General features: G+C 52.7%; 1 protein-coding gene across 1 annotated transcript; it reads left to right on the forward strand.

Moving 5' to 3' along the window:
- Window positions 1–14,342: 14,342 nt before the first annotated feature.
- On the forward strand, window positions 14,343–16,179 carry LOC107308555 (olfactory receptor 52I2-like). Its single transcript, XM_015852523.2, is given in 2 exon segments — window positions 14,343–15,165; window positions 15,168–16,179. Coding segments are annotated over 2 exon segments (957 nt in total). The 5' UTR covers window positions 14,343–15,110; the 3' UTR covers window positions 16,070–16,179.
- Window positions 16,180–18,874: the final 2,695 nt, after the last annotated feature.

Genomic DNA, 18,874 nt, shown 5'->3' on the forward strand with positions numbered 1-18,874 from the left:
CAGCACAGAAGGGATGTCCTCTCCTCCTTGGGAGGATCATAGAATGATAGAATGGCCTGGGTTGCAAAGGCCCACAGTGCTCATCCATCCCAACCCCCTGCTGTGTGCAGGGTCACCAACCAGCAGCCCAGGCTGCCCAGAGCCACATCCAGCCTGGCCTTGAATGCCTGCAGGGATGGGGCATCCACAGCCTCCTTGGGCAACCTGTTCCAGTGCGTCACCACCCTCTGGGTGAAAAACTTCCTCCTAATATCCAACCTAAACCTCCCCTGTCTCACTTTAAAACCATTCCCCCTTGTCCTATCACTGCCCCCCCCCCCCTCCCCCTGTAAACAGTTGTTTACAAGGAGGATTTACAGCAGAGGATCTCCTCTGCTTCCACCAGAGGGGCAGCTGACCACATTGGAACCAACAGCTCTGGGCTGTGTTGCACCATTTATCCACATTGTCCATCTGCTGAGGCCCAAAAGCAGCTTTGGGGATGAAAGCTTAGCAGGACTGGGGCTCAGAGCAGCTGCATTGATGTGGGATCCCCCAGAGGAGTGGGCAACCATCCTGCTTTGGGGTCCTCCTGCTTGGCTTGCAGTGCGTGGGGGCAGGATTCGGGTGAGGGGCAGCTGTTAGAGACGGAGTTATATGAGGTATTGGATCAGGATGTGGAGAAAGGTTTTGCCACAGAAAATCATTTGCACAATGTTGTGTGAATGTCACCTTTTCACACCTGGGGATCATCAGCAAAGGGGGAAAGGAGGTCCCCTCTTCTGATCAGCACCTCATTGCTGTGCCTGGTGCTGACCCCTGAGCAGCACCACATCCCAGCTTCCCCTTCTCTTGTTCCCTTGGCAGTTCAGACCACAGAACTCCAGCCACCATTTGAGATATGCCAGGCATTTCAGTGCGGGGCTTCTGGGCAATTTCCAAGCTGCAGAAGCCCTGCTGGCTCCAGCCCTGTGCTGTGTGCCCTGCAGGAAAGCACTGTGCAGTAGCTGTGATTATCCCCCCCCCAGCCCCTCCTAGGCTCTGCTGTACAAACGCATTTCTCTGTTTAGTGTTTGTCTTCCTGTTGCTCGGACATTTTTCAGTTTCTGTGAGTTTGCACCCACAGGGACAGCTCAGTTCACTTGGAGTCAGTGGGCACGGTGGGATGAGCTGGGTCAGCTTGTTGAAAGAGGGGATAACAGCAGGACAAGGGAAATGGTTTGGAGTTGAAGGAGGGCAGATTGAGGTTGGATGTCAGGGGATGTTGTTTACAGAGAGTGGTGAGGTGCTGGAACAGCTGCCCAGAGGCTGTGGATGCCCCGTCCATCCCTGGAGGTGTTCAAGGCCAGCTTGGATGGGGCCCTGGGCAGCCTGGGCTGGTATCAGTGTGGAGGTTGGTGGCCCTGCCTGTGGTGGGGGGTTGGAGCTTCATGATCCTGGGGGTCCCTTCCAACCCAGCCATTCTGTGATTCTGTGTGTGGCTGGGGTTGGATTTGGGCTTTTCCTACCGTAAGCATTCCACAATTCCATGATTCTGTGATTCTGGGACTCAGTGATGCCTGTGTCTGTGATATCCAGCAGTGTGTGCAAAGAAACTCTTCATTCAGTGCTGCTGATAAAAGTCATCTCTCTGATGGAGCTCTGCAGTCTCCAACTCTCTTCTCCATTCCAGCCCACCCCATTTTAACTTCCCCGCCTGTTGGAGAAGGGGGTGACCTCAGCACAGAGCCTGGGGCACACAGTGCCTTGCAGCACCTTCTGCTGCAGGGAACAAAGAGTTAAAGCCCTACAAAGCTCTTTCAAGCTCGTGCTGCAGGGGGACGAACCATCTGGACTTTTCAGCAGAAAAAAATAGTGTCTCTAATTGAAACCACCACAAAAGCGCTGGGTGAAGCGGAGTTGTGTCAGCCAATTTCCTGTGCTGCCGCGAGTGGCACGGATGAGATCCTCAGCCACAGAGACAGAGCGCCTGCATGGGCAAACATTGACACATTTAATGCCTGGCTGACCACAGCAGGTAAATAATTCAATGAGGGGATTCGGAAAGTGCAGAAGGGACGGGGAGTTCTGTGCAAAGAAAGCAAACTCTCTGCTTTTAGTGTGTGGGGTGGAAAATCAAACAAGATGAGAGAAATCTGCAAACACTGCGAAGCCCTCCATCTTGTTTTCCTATTTAAGAGAAGCTGGTGGGCAGAGGTGACTCAGAGCAGCAGAGAGGTGAATGTGGGTCAGCACGACCTGCAGATGGTTTGGTGAAATGCAGGAGCAGCACCATGTGCAGCACGTCCCAAACCTCCACCAGCAGAATGATGCTCTCTGAGGGCTGCAAACAGGAGCTGGGATGGAGTGAGTTCACCCTGCTTGGGAACACTGAGGCAGAACTGAGGCACTCGCTGCTCTGGGCAGCACCTCATCACAGTGGGCATGGCCAGCAGCAGGAGGGGGCATTGCATGGGGACGTGGCTGGTGGGAATGGGGGGGATGGGCTGGGGCTGCATTTGGTCACCTTGGATGTCTTTTCCAACCATAACAGTTCTGAAAGCTGTAGAGACCATTCAATTGCCACAACAGCATGGAAAGCACCTACAGCCATTTAGGACAGCGAAACTCAATGAAATAAAGGAAAAATCAGTGTGGGAAGAAAGGATTGTTCCATGTACCAGCATCATCCTGACTAGGAAGGCAGTTTTTGCCTTCCTTTGTGTCTCCAGTAGAGAGGGAAATGTCTCCTGTCATGAGATGTGAGCTGCTCTTTTCTTGCTAGAGGTGACAGAGGGGGGCTCAGGCATCTGTGCTCCTATGGGAAACCTTCACTGAATTCCTAAAATGGGGTCCACTTGTTGGATGCAGGAGCAGACATCACCTGCTCTGCTGGGGTGTTTCCTTCTTAGAAAGAAACAGAGGTATGGTACAAATCCATTAACACATGCAGTCTCCAGTTCGTCTGGTCCCATCTCAGTCAAGGTGGATGAGAGCAATGGCCTTAAGCTGCACCAGCGCAGGGTCAGGTTGGATATTAGGGAAAATCCCTTTTCCAAAGGATGTCACCAGCTCCAAGGGTCGCCATCCATGGGGACGTTCCAGAGCTGTGGGGATGTGGCACTGGGGAATGTGGGCAGTGGGCTGCGGTTAGGCTGGGGATCCTGGGGGGCTCTTCCAGTCTCAACAACTCTGTGGTTCTCTGGTTCTATGAACCACGGTGCATGTCTGCCTCAGCAGCTTCACATTTGTCTTTGCCAGGTGTAGATAGATAAAAGATTCCAAAACGTCATTCTAAAAAAGTGGGAAAGGCTTTGGGTTTTCATGTCATCAAAGCTTTTCGTACTCTCAAGCTTGAAATCATTTCATTCTGATAAGGTCAAACGTGCTGATTCACATTGATCAGTCTGCTGGCCAGGCGGGTTGGCACGGCCCCTCAGAAAGCAGAGCAGCAGTCGGACTTATGCTGTGGTTTTAAGATATCACCACTGGGAGCAGAGCTATGAGGTGGGAAGTAACGACGTTACTCTGCCAAACTGTTATTGCTTTCCAAAATGAATTACCGTGACATCACCAGGCTGGTGGAAATTCAGGCTGGAGGGTGAGAGATGTTATCAGGAGGCTGCTGCTAAAAGGGAGCACGATAAGAGCTGAGCAGATCTGATAATTGAGATATGAGTTACTGCTGTCGAGTGAAGTCATAATCTCATTGCTGCTAACAGAATTGCTTCTTTTTTCTAGCTCATTAGGATGGACATCTCATGATTGAAGACACTTGTTGCTGGGCAATAGTTTCTGGCACTACAGCCCAGAGTTGTTAATGCAGTGCCCTGCAATGGAAGAAATGAATGCCCACCAGCTGCCCAAGATCATCAAAGCCACAATGCTACAATTCCGTGCTGCCCATCCCGTGCTAAGCACAGAAATCATGGGCAGTTTGGTTAGAAGAGATGTGAAGAGGTGAAGCTGCTCCACGTGGTGATGTGTGAACATGTGGATATGGGGGTGCAAACAGGATGCTGTGATTTAACACCAGGCCAGAAGGGGAATTCACGTCCAGTTCCAAAGGAAAACCAAACTGCGTGGTTTGCTCTTCCAGTAGCAAATCTGCACACGATTACAGTGTAAGATGGGAAAAAAACAATATGCATAGAATCATAGAATCACAGAATCACCAAGGCTGGAAAAGACCAGAAAGATCACCCAGTCCAACCATTCACCTATTACCAATAGCTCCCACTAAACCATGTCCCTCAACACAACATCCAGTCATTCCTTGAACACCCCCAAGGTGACTCCACCACCTCCCTGGGCAGTCCATTCCAGTGCCTGGCCACCTTTTCTGAGAAGTAATACCTTAATATTGATCAGAATAAGGGGCAAGTGAGGCACTGATTGGACGTGGTTTATTTCCACATCCCTTCATAGCATCATCAGAGCCGCTGCGCTGAGGGTGTAAAGCTGCCAATTAACACTTCTTGCTGGCAAGAGAGGATCTGGTGAACTTGCAAACGTAAAACAGAGGTGGAGGGCTGAGTGAGGGCGGAAAAGAAGAAGGGGTGGACAGCTGGAAAGCACAGAAAATTGCGAATGTGAGTTATTACTTTGGGCACCGCTGACGGAAAGTCAAACACTGGAAAGCAAACAGTGGGTGTCAGGAAGGCGCGTGGTCCTGCCGGTTATGGCAGGGAGGCTGCACAGGGCTGTGACTCAGAGGCAGGGGGGAGCTGAACTGATGCACATTGCAGGGCTGTGCTTCCATTGCAGACCTGCATCCACAGCAGCAAGGTGTGTGGAGACATTAGTCCAGGAAGGGGGGCGAGGTGGTCTTAAAGTAAATGCAGATGTAGAGCAGGAACAAATTAACATCACGGTAGCATCATGCAGAGTGTGAGTGAAGGGTTGGGGTCCTTTTGGAACTGCTGTATGGATGGCAATGGAGAGGTGTGGGCTGGGTGGCGGCTCAGGGCCCTGCTGTCACCCAGCACTGCTGTCTGCAATGAACAGAGCGCATCCCATGGGCTCCTTTGTGGATTCTGCCTGTGGGGAAGTGGTTAAATCCGCCACCAGAGCCGTCAGCAGTTGGCTGCCATCAGTTGCATTGATCCCAAAGCAGCCCAGGGAATCGCTTTGCACTCACAGGCTGCAAACAGCAGCCTTCCTCTTCCCCCCAGCACCTGAAGTCTGAATCACTGCAATTAGCAGAACACTCAAACTCCTGTCAAATTGCCTGTCTGCAGTACTGCGTGGGATGCTTGCACAGCATCACACAGCTGGGAGCTCAGGACTCCATAGGAAGGTCAACCCAACCTTGTGCAGGTCAAAGCAGCTTGGGGACCTCATTAGGATGATGGAAGCAATGGAGAGCACTGTGCAGATTCCCTGCATGAAAATCTCCCCATCTTCATTATCAGGGACTCGTCAGGACAGACCGTAGTGCAAAGAGTGGCAGATAGCAATGAAGCAGGCAGAGACCATGGGCACCAGGACTCTACGGTGGAGATGCAGATGAAGTGCATCTGAACTACACATGTCTCAAAACAGATGGGGGTGGACTTAGACCAGAAAATGGCCAACATGGTGGGCAGGGTGGAGAGAGGCAAGCCCAGGTCTGCCATGGTCAGCATGGAGAGAAAACAGTGCATGGGTGCACGAAGACTGGGGTCAGTCTTCATCACATAGAGTAAGGTGCCATTCCCCAGGAGCATGAGGAGGGACAGGCAACAAAGAGGCAATGCCATCCAGTGGCTGCTCAGCAGCACACCAGGAATCCCAGTGAGGGTGATGGTCAGGGAACTGGTCTTGGTCCTGTTAGAAGCCAACATCTCATGTGCTGAGGGTCCAGGGGTTGGGAAATAACAGAGCATCAAAGAATGACAGCCCTGCTGTGAAACAACCCACACACCCCACTGCAGCAGTGTGGGGAGGACCAGCTCCTGAGAGCCAAGAGCTGTTGCCCTTAGGCGGCACATCATAGAATCATAACGGTTTGAGTTGGAAGGAACCTTTAAGGGTCGTCTCGTCTAACCCCCCTGTATTGAGCAGGGACACCTACAGCTCCATCAGTGTTCAGTGCCCCATCCAGTCTGACCTTGGGTGTCTCCATGGGGGGGACACCCACCACCTCTCTAGGCAACCCATGCCAGTGCATCACCACCCTTATTATAAAAAACTTTTTTCTTATACCCAATCTAAATCTCCTCTCTTTTAGTCTGCCCACTGACTGCGTCCCTCAGTGCCACATCCCCACAGTTCTGTACATCTCCAGGGACAGTGACCCCCCCCAGTTCCCTGTGCAGCTGTTCCACTGCTGACTGCTCTTTGGATAAGAAATACTCCCTAATATCCAGGGAGAGGAAGGCAGAGAAATATCACTGCGTGCCCTGACCCCAGTGCAGTCTGACCATGAGGGGTAACGCCTCACTCTGAGATGAGAAGGATTGTATCTGCACTGATTTCTTCTCTTTTTTGTTTAGGTGTGGCAAAATGTGTAATGTTTTAGGGACCTTTATCAGCAAACCTGCAGGATGTTTAACCAAAGTATGGAAGGAAAATGGAGTCATGCTTTACAGCTGATCAAAAGGGTTAAATGGAAAGGAAGAAATTCAGAGGCTCAGCTATGGCCGAGAGCCTGGAGTGGTGCTTCATCTGCCCGAGGCTGCAATAAAATCTGATGGCAAACACTGCAAAAGCAGACTGTAAACACTGCATCTCCGTTCAGTGCTGTGGGCTGCCTGCGAGCAGCTTTATCCCTCCATCAGCCACTCAGACACCCACTGCGGGAGGAGATGCAGGGATGAGCATCAGCTCTGACTGCCCATGGGAAGAAGGAGGACAGCTCCTCAGAACCCAGCCAAGCAGTGGGGGGATGGAGATTGGTACAACAAAGGGGCTGAGAGCATAAAGGACCTAAAGCTGAGGATGTGAAGACCCTTCTTGGGTCACTACTGCCCTGTAGCACCCACCCGCACTGCCCCAAGCACAGCAGAGGACATTGAGTGCTCCAGGAGCACTGCAGCTGCTGCATGCTCTGGTTGTTGTTCTCCCCATGGGTGCCCCAGCAGTCCCAGCTGGCTGCTGTGCAGGGTCTGTAAGCACCATGGCTCTATCCAGGCAATGCAATGGATGGATCTCCCCATTAAGAGGGAGGATGGATGCTGGGGCTCATAGAATCATACAATGATAGAATGGCCCGGGCTGAAAAGGCCCACAGTGCTCATCCAGCTCCAATCCCTTGCTATGTGCAGGGTCACCAACCAGCAGCCCAGGCTGCCCAGAGCCACATCCAGCCTGGCTAAGGCTGCTGTGTGTGTGACTCTCAGGGACATCACCTGGTGGAAGCACTCCCTGCTCATCAGTGAGCACATTGGTCCCCAGAGCTTCATCATCCAGCAGCCTGCACGTCCCCTCCAGCCACCTCCTGGTGTTGTCACTTAGCTCTGGTAACTGATGGTTCCCTTCAGTCCCTAAGTGAAGTCCCCAAAGGGCTCCCAGAAAAGATAGATCAACCCCAAATCGCCAAACAATAGGATCACTGTCTTATTATATCATATTATAATCACAGACTTCATCTTGAGAAACTTGCAGAGTGTGAATGGTGCAGGGCTACAAACCACCTGGGGACTGTGCAGGGTTGTGGCTTTGCCATGCCTTGTAACCAGAGGCCACCAAATGGAGCTGGTGGTGGGGAGGCTCATACCAAACAAAGCTTAGCAAGGTGGTTGATAGATGAGAGGAGCTCCTTCCTGAAAGCTGATGTAGGTCTGAATTATTTACATTGAGTTCTAAAGGAGAAAGCCTTCAAAGAGGGCTGCCTGAAACAGAGAACCCCCTCCTGAAATGAAAGCTGCAGGAGGCTGGGGGAGTGCTGAGAGCTATAGAACCACCTCCCCAGTCCTGCAGCACCTGGAGTCCTTACTGCGGTGGTTAAGCAGCGTTACCCCCTGTGCTGACCCTTGGGGTTCTGCAGTGGTGTCACAGAGTGGAGTCCTCTGCAACTTTAATTTACGGTCCTTCGTCCTTTCCTGAGATGTCTGTGTTGTGTAAGGTAATGTTTGCTTGCCATGGGACAAAGCCATTTGCTGCCACTTCTTTCATCCTCCAGCACCACTCCTCTGTGTCTGCCCTTTGGGAGCGCAGATGTTTGCAGTTCCTTCAGTGCTCACAGCCCCATCAGTCTGACCCTGGTGTCTCCAGGGATGGGGCACCACCACCTCTGTGCAATCCGTGCCACTGCTTTACCACCCGTATTAACTTCAAGGCTGCATTGATCCCCGACATCTTTCTCAGAGTGAGAACTTCTCACTTCTGCTCCACCTGTTTCACTGTGAACCACATCATCCCTTATGCAATGTGACAGGTTTGAAGCCCATGTGCTTTTTCTTGGCCATGTTGTCCACAACTCCTTGTCTTCAGGGCATATTGTGCTGGACGTATTCTTCTTGGAATAGGTTGCATCACTTGTTTCTCTCGTCCCTTCTTCATCCATTCCTGATGGAGATACCTGCTGCTGGCCCTGGGTGGTGGCTTTGTGGCAAAGCAGAGCCTCCTGCAGCAGAACTCAGTTTTAACTGCTTAAATAATGACAGCAGGGTGACTGGTGTTTATGTCCCTCTCTCAGAAGAGAAAGGTGCTCCAAGTCCCAGGCTGGATGCTTACAGCACTGCAAAGAGGCTAAGCTGCAAAAAATGGGAGATTGTTATTTTTAAATCGATGTACAATGATGGACTGTAAAGGGCTGCACTGTGCTGGGTATGGTGCTGGGCACGATCCTGGACATGGTGCCAGATGTGGTGCTGGACACCATCCTCAATACCTCTCTGATCTCCCAGCCCTCAGGGCTGTCACTGTGGGAGGAGAGGCTCAAGGTGTTCAGCACCTGCATTGCCCCCATCTGCGTGGTCTTGGCCTTCTATGTGCCACTGATGGGGCTGTCTGTGCTGTGTTGGTTTGGGAAGGACATGGCCCCGCTGTGCCATAACACCATGGGGGACATTACATCCTGAAGGTTCATCATCCATGGGGTGAAGATAAATAAAGAGGAGGTTCACGGAGTCAAAGTGTTTGGAAGGGGCCTTTGGAGATCCTCAAGCCCAACCCCTGCTAAAGCAGGATCCTGATCTTATGGACAGCTTCCAGTGACAGAACTGCCCATTGAACCTCACCCAGCTGCTGATTTTCCCTTGCTTGGATGGATACCTTTGGGGACGAGGAATGCAGTTCTCTCCCATTGCTGTGCAGAACGCTGCCCTGCCCTGGGCTGGCTCTCAGTCACTCTCATAACACAAATAATAATTTATGGCTGGAAAATGTAGAGCAAATATACTTTGTGCAACCAGAGCCGGTGCTGTTAAAGGCTGCACAGCTCTGCAGGAGGAGGGCTGTGGGGCTGCAGTCCTTCAGCAGGTTCCTCTCCATGGAACCTGTTCCTTTCCTTGCAGTGACCTCAGCACATCCCAGAAAAGCAGCAGCAGAGATGGATGTTACAAACTCCTCTCCTCTTTGCATGGCCCAGATGTAGAAATATGCCAGACATGCAGCAAAACACATTTCTTGTTCTGGATTTGGGGGAAACAAATGAAGGATCTGCATTCATTCCGTATAAAAATGATGGATTCTGTGGGTTGACGGAAGGCTGTATTTCTGTGTGCAGTGTTTGAAGCTCTGACCTATGAATCAGATCCGTGGCAGCCTCGTGCATCAATAAATAACTCAGGCAACAGAAGTCACGCCTTTGTTTTTGGAGGGGAATCACGAGCAAAATGAGAGTGAAAGACCCCGAAGGTCACCCACTGCCCACGCAGCTGACACAGCCTGATGCTGCTGCCCCTCTTCCCCCTCCAGCAGCACCAGCAGCTCTTTGCAAGGGACCTGCAGACCCTCAGCTCGGTTTCTGAGCACACAGAAAGGAATGAAAAGCAGCCAAAGGAGCTCAAACAAGAACGTTATTTACATCCAGCTCACTATCAGCACCGTGACGTCAAAGCTGAGCGCTCCCAAAATTTTCCAGTCCTCTGGATTTAGCAGCAGGTTCAGTTTGCCAAACAGCTCCACTGCTCGGATGAGGAATTGCTGGATGGCTGCATTCAAGGACCCACAGTTCAGAGAACAGGTGGAGAATGGAGACGAGCGGCAGCTTTAGGAGGAAGTTTTTCACGCAGAGGGTGGTGACGCACTGGAACAGGTTGCCCAAGGAGGCTGTGGATGCCCCATCCCTGCAGGCATTCAAGGCCAGGCTGGATGTGGCTCTGGGCAGCCTGGGCTGCTGGTTGGTGACCCTGCACACAGCAGGGGGTTGGGATGGATGAGCACTGTGGGCCTTTGCAACCCAGGCCGTTCTATGATTCTGTGATTCTTTAGTACTATGTGACATCCTTGACTGTAAATTGGAGGGAAGTGGATTTGTTAGAGGGACCACTCTGAGGGTGAGGAATTGGCTGATGGTTGCACTCAAAGGATCAAGGTCAGTGGCTCAGTGTCCAGATGCAGACCAGTAGTGTCTTCCTCAAGGCTCCAGTGCCCTTGTCAGCAACATGGACAGTGGGGCTGAGTGCACCATCAGCAGGTCTGGGGGTGACATGAAGCCAAGTGAGGCATAGGCTGAAGAGAAGGGATGCCATCCAGGTGGACCTGGACAGGATGGAGAAGCTGGCCTGTGCAAACAACAAGTGGTTCAGCAAGGTCAGCTGCACAGTCCTGCACCTGGGTAGGGGCAACCCTAAGGATGAATAGGAATCCTTCTCTGCTCTGCTCTCAGACCCCTCAGCAGTGCTGTGATCAGCTCTGGAGCCAGGACGTGGAGCTGCTGGAGTGGGGCCAAAGGGGGTCTTGGGAATGCTCAGGGGCTGCAGCACACAAACAGTCCTTGGAGATGACATGGGCAGAGCCAGCCCAAAGCCCTGCTGTGAGCTGGGTGGAAGGTTGCGTTTAACCCAGGGCTATGCCAGTATTTTTAAGCATAGTGCCAAGCTCTGAGCCAGGTTCAACCCTCAGCCAGACTGAGCTGAGCATAAAGCAATCCGCCCTAAAAGCCACCAAATATGCCAATATATATGTGAACTTTGCCTCTTACTGGGTTAATGATCTACTTAATTACTTCCAGACATCATCAGTTAAGTGAATATTGGGGTGGAGAACTGTCAGCTATAGACCCATGACCTCAATTAGCCTTCCTGCATGGATTCACTGCATCAGTGCTAATTATTTGGACACAGGCTTTTCCAAGGTTAAACCACCTTCAAACAAGCTGTGGGCACGTAGGTTTAACATCTGGTGATCCACCCATCTAAGATCTGCCATTATCTGATCATAGCTCTGGTCCACTCCTTTTCACTCAAGGAGAATGGCAAACATCATCATAAAGGTAATGAGTCGTTCTTGTTCCCTATGGACAGGACCAAAGCCATGAGCTCTGGTGAGGAATGGGCTTGGGCAATGGGAAAACGTTCTGGAATAGGTGCTCTGGGGAAAGGAAGGTGTGGATGATCAGGTTGTACATTTATCTATCGATCAGAGATGAGCTGATCTTGCACTGGGGATATGATGGGGGCTGGATGGTTACCAAAGGTCTCTTGAGATCAAAATTCAAGAGATCTTTGACTCTTGCTGACTCTTGCTGAGTGGCTGTTAGTTGGTTGCAAAAGCAGCCAGCTGTGTGTTTTACATGGCTGATAGACAGACCATGTCTGAGAACTGCACAGAAATGTGAAGCCCATCAAATCTGGGTGATGCAGTGATCACTGTTTGGCAGCAGAGAAATATCTATACAAAAAAAAAAAGGGTGGGGAGAGAGTTAATATCTCAGCTTCACATCCAGGGGCCTATGGATCTATTCAGTCCTCGTAAGGGCAGGAGAGCTTTGCCGATCTGCAAGCAACCAAATGTGGCAGCTCCTGTGGTGCTTTGTGTGATCCCGAGCACCTCATTTAAGGTTTGCTCTTTAATGTTTGCAACCAGTCTGATGGAGCACAGCAGGCCATGCAAGGCAGGCTGCTAATGTTCCTCATTTCATCAAAATTTGCAGGATTTTGACCACTGCAACGATTGAAGCTCGTCACTTCATACATTACTGAGCCGACACATTGCATGAAGTGTAACCCTATGGGCTTTTCAAACCAATGAATTACAAAGAAAATGCTCTGAAGTGTGTCAGTGGAGCCTGGAGTGCTGCTCCACCCAAAGCCTCAAAGTGCTGCTCCCATGGTTGGTGTTGGATATACAACTCAAAAGTCATCCAAATTACTGCACCCTAACATGGTGCTCCCAAATGGGCTGCAACTGCAGCTGTCCTTGGGGTCTGCTGGTGGGAGCAAAGGACTCCATGCAGGGCTGGGCTGGGGCTGAGGACATGGGGGGCACATCCTCTGTGTGCATAGCTCTAAGCTGGGCTGGGGCATGGCCCCAGAGTGCTGCCCCCATTGCCTGGGCCCTGAGGCACTGCGTGAGGCTGGTGGGCAAATAGGAGAGCGCATGAAGCATAAGGCAGCTGTAAGATGGGTGAAACTGGAGGGCAGTGGGGAGAGCTCCCAAGAGGGGGCAGGTTGGAAGGACTGAGCTGAGGGTGGGGGGCTGCTGTACATCAGATCTACACTGTGAATATACCAGAAAAGGGCAAATCAAGGCAGCACGTCCCAGGAAAAACTGTTCTTGATGCTCATCAAAGAGCATCTTTGAATCACCTGGATGGGTTGGTAATACAGGGTAAGTAACAAGTAACACTGACCAGAACAGCACGCGGGATTTGCAAATTACCTCTGAATGAGAGGAGGGAAAAGCACCTGCTGCTTGCAGCAAAGGATTTTAGGATCTGGGACATATTTGCCCTCCCCAGACCTGCAGTTCCAGCAGGAGGCATGTTTCCTGCCGAGCTGGCTCATGCCATGTATGGCTCTGCATCCCTGGATCGATGGCCGAGGTGTCTGACGGCACAACAAGGAGAGGCCTCTGCAATGAGCTCTTATGGCCAGCAGTGCCTTGGCAGAGCTCCCATAGTATTGGCTTCATGGTATTGGCGTTACACTGCAAAAAGCAGTGACTGGAAACAGCCCGATGTGCCTGTTGGCTTGTGTCATGTGGACGGATCAAAGCACTTCGGCAGAGATTGTGTCGAGGTCAGGAAAGTCAAATGTTTGGAACACCAGGGAGATCAAAGGAGTCCCTTTGGTACAACGGGGGAAACGGTGCCTGAATAAAACATGTACCTCTTCCCATTCAGGCTAATTTCACCTTCTGTGCATCTGCTTTCCCTGACAGTGCCATTAATTTGTGAAACTCCCTGATTGGCAGCATAAATGATACAACTTGATCCACAGTCCTAGATGGATTTTGGGATGGGGTGGATAAAAATGGAGAAACCACATCCAGAACTGAAGTCCCGGAGCTTCAAATTGCTGGAATATGGGCAGGAATATGAGGGAAGCACGAGAGGAATCAGTTCTTGCCTCCTTCCCTACAGGTCGGCTGCTGGTGCTGGAAACAGGACGAATATGGAGCAGAATCACTGAAGTTGGATAAAACAAAGTTGGAACTTCACTGGACCGTCGTGATCTTCCCAAAACGAGGGATAAAGAGCGGGCAAACCATCAATGATCTCCTGGGGATCCCAGAAGACTGAGGAGGCGGCTGTTGTGGTTCTGAGCTCTCAGAAGAATGGAAACGCGTTGTCCCAACCCGCCGCGCTCTCTCCCCATCAAAGAGCTCTTCGTTTACTTCTGCTGCATCGGTCCCGCGAGCCCCATGCAGGCACTGGGGACTGCCGTGCCCCCCGGCACCCAACGGCGCAGCACCGCGAGGCAGAGCCAATGGCAGGAGCTGCAGCAGCCCCGAGCATCCCCTCCTCCTGCAGCGCACAGCCCGGCCTCACCCGGGGGCTCCCAGGGGCTCTGCGGAGCGCACATAGCGCACATCATAGCGCACATCATAGCGCACATCATAGCGCACATCATAGCGCACATAGCGCACATCATAGCGCACAGGCATAGCGCACATAGCGCACATAGCGCACATCATAGCGCACATAGCGCACACAGCGCCAGGCCGTTCCGCACACGCACCGCTCTGCCTTCCAGCCGGCCGCCCCACCGCGCTCCCACCGACAGCGCAGCCTCTGCTCGGGCTGCGGGGCTGTGCGGGTGCTTTCCCCCAGCCCGCCCAGGACGGCGCAGCCCCCGCCTCGGGCCCTGCGGCTACCAACCCGTGAGACCAAGCGCACGCACGGCAGCGGCTTCCCAAGGAGCACCGGCAAGAGGATGAGAGCTGCTGGCAATGCGCATCTGTTTGTCTGCACCTGGCTGCACCCGGAGGACCCAGCTCCGGCTCAGACAGCACGGCAGGGACACATGTCTTGGCTGTGTACCATCCTTGCTCGTGTCTGTAGCGGTCTGCCTGCAGTCCCCCGCTCTACGGCCCAGGGCACTGCCCTGCACGGGAGGGGCGGACGGCGCTGCGCTCTGTGCCCCTCGTTGCAGCTCCTCTCTGCACCCGCAGCTCAGACCCGCGGGCTGTTCTCCCACTGCCCCTTCCTGGGGGGCCGCAGCCCGGGACCCGCAGCATCCCTGGCTTCGCTGCAGGGTTTGTGCTGCCTTCAAGCTTCTCCTGACACAACAACACCCGACTGTGCAGGCTCCACGTGTGAGTGACCGAAAGAAGGAAGACGGAGCAGGGAATGGCATTGACACGGCTGTGCTGAATGTCCCACAGCTCCTCCTGACGCCGCATCTTGCACGTCTGCAGGAGCCCCGTGTGGTGCGCGGTGCAGGAAGCCGGGGCCGCTCGGCAGCAGAGCCCGAGGGCAGCTGAGTGCTGAGCATCCCCTCCTCCTGCAGCTGACTCCAAGATCTCAGCCCAGCGGTGAGCAGCCAACAAAGAAACGCGTCCGCGAGCAATGGAGTGAAGGAGACTGTTGGTCAGCCCCGCTGGCACGGTCTGAAACGTGAGCAGCACCTGAAGTTCCTTTCCATCCAGCAGCCCCATTCCAGCAGCGGTTTTGCTCCGTTCCCTCCTCCCAATCACATTATGCCATCCAGGTCCCATCTCACACGGATCACTTACACTCTGGGTTCCCTATTTGGCACGTGCATCCATGCGTTTGCCCACCTCAGGATCCCACTCTGGGGCCTCCTTCCTTCCTAAGCACAGAAGCAAGATCCTCCTGCATGGCTTCTGGCCCCTCCAGCCACCCCAACAGCAGCTCCTCCTTCATCCTGGCGGGTGTCCCACCCTGGAAGCTTTCCCCAACTGCCTGGGCATCCTTTTCTGCTCAGCATACATCCTGGCCCTGCTGGCAAACAGCTCGGTTCTGCTCACTCTTGTGCTGGACAAGTCCCTGCAGGACCCCATGCACTGCTTCCTGGCCATGCTGGCCGCCATCGACGTGGTGATGGTGACGTCCGTCGTCCCCAAGCTGCTGGGCATCTTCTGGTTCCATTCCAACCAGATCGGCTTCACCGCCTGTTTTGTTCAGATGTTCTTTGTTCACTCCTCAACAGCGGAGGAGTCGGGAGTGCTCCTGGCCATGGCTTTTGACCGCTACGTCGCCATCTGTCACCCCCTCAGGTACAGAATGATCCTCAATCGACAAACAGTTGCCCGGATATGTCTGGCCATCGTGGTGAGAGGGTTCCTCGTCATGGTCCCATTGTCAGGGATGGTGACAAAGCTCCCCTACTGCCATTCCCTCGTGGTTCCCCATTCATACTGTGAGCACATGGCTGTCACCAGTCTGGCCTGTGCAGACCCCAACCCCAGCAGACTCTACAGCGTGTCTCTGTCCTCTCTCATAGTAGGGATGGACACGGCTTTCATTGCTGCGTCCTACCTGATGATCCTGAAAGCCGTCCTGGGCAAGGACTCGTGCAGGAGGGCCTTCAGCACCTGCGGGTGCCACATGGCTGTGATGCTGCTGTTCTACATCCCCGGCCTGGTCTCCATCTACGTGCAGCAGTTCAGCCGCGCTGTGTCCGTGCGCGCACAGGTTCTGCTGGCCGACCTCTACCTCACCCTGCCCGCCGTGCTCAACCCCATCATCTACAGCATGAGGAACAGGCGGATCCGGAAGGCGATGTTCAACCTGCTGCTCCCCAGGAAGGCTCATTTCTGTCGCAGCACTCAGTGACCTTCCCGGTCTGTTCATCCACAATCAGAGCACCCATCCCATTCCCATTGGGTGAACACAGAGATCGGAAGCCAGGAGGGGCTGGGGGGGACATGTTGGTTTTAATGACTGTGTGAGACCCTACAGTGCGACAGGAGGAGTTTGGGTCTGTGAGCAAATGCTGCTGTTGCCCTTCCTGCTCACCAGGAGACAGAGGGTTAGCCGCCAGCTTTGGGTTTTGAGATGTTCTCAGTGCTGTGGGTGTCCCTGTGATCATTTAACATTCACAACTGCATGTCTTTTTGTGTCAGTAAAGAGATTCTATTTCAAAATGGAGAAAATTTCTTCTATGGGTTCTTTTTGACTCAATGCACTGTGGTGTTACTGCTTCAAGGTGTCCGTATTTTGGGAATAATAAATGAAAATAAACACTGGATCTGCTTGCTGTTACCTACTAAGCCACCGTCTGCTCATTGCAGAGTATATGAGCTGGTGAATTTCTACATCTAGTTTGAACTTGAGCACAAAGGGCAGCATGCTGTAATCAAGTGCTCTGAGCCATGCAGCTATTGCTGCTGGAAAACATGTCTTCCAGGTATTTCGAAAGACCCCTACACCAGCAAGTCAAGCAGTGACAGCACGTCCAGATATAACAGCACAACAGACCAGGAGAGTTGCTGGTTTACCTCCGTCCCGGAAGCCAGATACCGCCAGGGACGTCCTCCAGGGAGGTCCCATGCAGTGACCTAGATGTATCTGCGTACTGCCAACACAGGGAGCAGCTCTGAGGCTTTGCACCCCAGGTTGGCAGATGGAAGGTCCAGCTCTGAGCTGAGATGAGAGATGCCCTGCAGCGTTGCTTTTCAGCTGACACTGAGGCTTCCTGCGGGAGCACAGTGAACCAGAACATACATGTCCACAGAAACTGCCCAACATTCCAGCGCCAACGCATGTCCCTGTATCAGACCATCCCTCAGTACTGAGAGCTTCATCAGGGACACCCACAGGGGTTTCTGCCCCTCAGAAAAGGAGGGTGCTCTAATAGCAGAGCATCTCTAACCTGACTCCTGTGCCCTGACTGCATTCTTCTGTGGCTCAGCAGCACTCAGCCACCAGGAATGGTCAAAGTCTGGGGACAAAAGCAGCACTGTGGCAAGGCTTTATCTTGGAGAAATGTCAGTTACAATTGGCATGTTAATGCCATGTCAGTAAGAAATCACCATAGAATCATAGAACAGTTTCGGTTGGAAGGGACTTTTTATCCAGTTCCAGTCCCTGCTGTAGGCAGGGACACCTCCCATAGCCCAGGCTGCTCACAGCCCCATCCAGCCTGGCCGTGAGTGCTTCCAGGCAGGGGGCATCCACAGCCTCAATGGGCAACATGTGCCAGCACCTCAACACCCTCACAGGAAATAATTTCTTCCTGATATCTGCTCTAAATCTACCCTCTTCCAGTTTAAAACCATTTCCCTTCATCCTGTTGCTACATGACCTAATAAAAAGTCCCTCCCCCGCTTTCCTGAAGGCCTGTTCATGTCCTGGAAGGCCTTTCCCTATAAAGTCCCTTGTGAGCCTTCACTTCTCTGGGCTGAAGAGCCCCATATCTCTCAGCCTGCCCCCATAGTGCAGGTGTTCCAGCCCTCTGATCATCTTTGTGGCCCTCCTCTGGACCTGCTCCAACAGCTCCATGTCCTTCTTGTGTTGGGGGCTGCAGAACTGGATGCTGTACTCCAGGTGGGGTCTCAGGAGAGCAGAGCAGATGGGCAGAATCACCTGAAGCCACGTTGGTTGCCATCAATCACCTCATCTCTATTTTCCATGTACTCTAGTAGGGCCTCCAGGAGAATCTGCTCCATGATCTTGCCAAGCAGAGAGGTGAGACCAACTGTCCTGTAGTTCCCTGGAACTTCTTCTATTCCTTACTTGAAAATAAGGACTATTTTTCCTCTTTTCCAATCAGTGGGAACTTGACCAGGCTGCCATGACCTTTCAAGTGAGGTGGATGGCAACGTGGTAACTTAATCTGCCAGTTCCCTCAGAACACGGGGATGGATCTCATCAGGTCCCATGGAATTAGTGGCCTTTTATGATGGTATCATTACAACAGTGGAGAAGGAAAGAGCCCCCGATGGCATCCATCTGAACTTTGGTAAGGCCTTTCACACAAGGCCCACAACATCCTTCACTCCAAATTGGGAAGAGAAGACTGGATGGGTGGACTCTTCAATGGACAAAGAGCTGGCTGCAGAATCGAGTCCAGAGAGTGATGGTCAATGGCTCCATGTCTGGATGGAGATCAGTGATGAGTGGTGTCCCACAGGGGTTGGTGCTGTGGCTGATACTCTTTAATATCTTCATCAGTGACATCAACAGTGGGGTCAGGTGGCTGATTGCAGTTTGCTGATGTTCCCAGTCTGTGGGATGCGGTGACACAGCAGAGGGATGGGATGCCATCCAGAGGGACATGGCTGACATGACATGACAGACAGGCTGAGCAGTGGGGCCAGGTGTTCCTTGTGAGGTACAACAGAGACAAATGCAAGGTCTGCACCTGGGCTGAGGCAACCCTCTCAACCAATACAAACTTGAGGATGTAAGGATTGAGTGCAGCCCTACAGAAAAAGACCTGGGGGGTACAGGTGGATGGAAGACAAAACAAGGGGAAATGGCTTCAAGCTCAGAGAGGGGAGATTCAGGTTGGATGGAAGGAAAAAGTCTGTTCCAGTGAGGGTGGTGAGGCACTGAACGGGCTGCCCAGAGATGTGGGGGATGCTCCATCACTGGAGACTTTGTAGGTGAGGCTGGAACAAGCCCCGGGCAACCGGA

This window comes from Coturnix japonica, chromosome 1, assembly GCF_001577835.2.
Source record: "Coturnix japonica isolate 7356 chromosome 1, Coturnix japonica 2.1, whole genome shotgun sequence".
Lineage (NCBI taxonomy): Eukaryota > Metazoa > Chordata > Aves > Galliformes > Phasianidae > Coturnix > Coturnix japonica.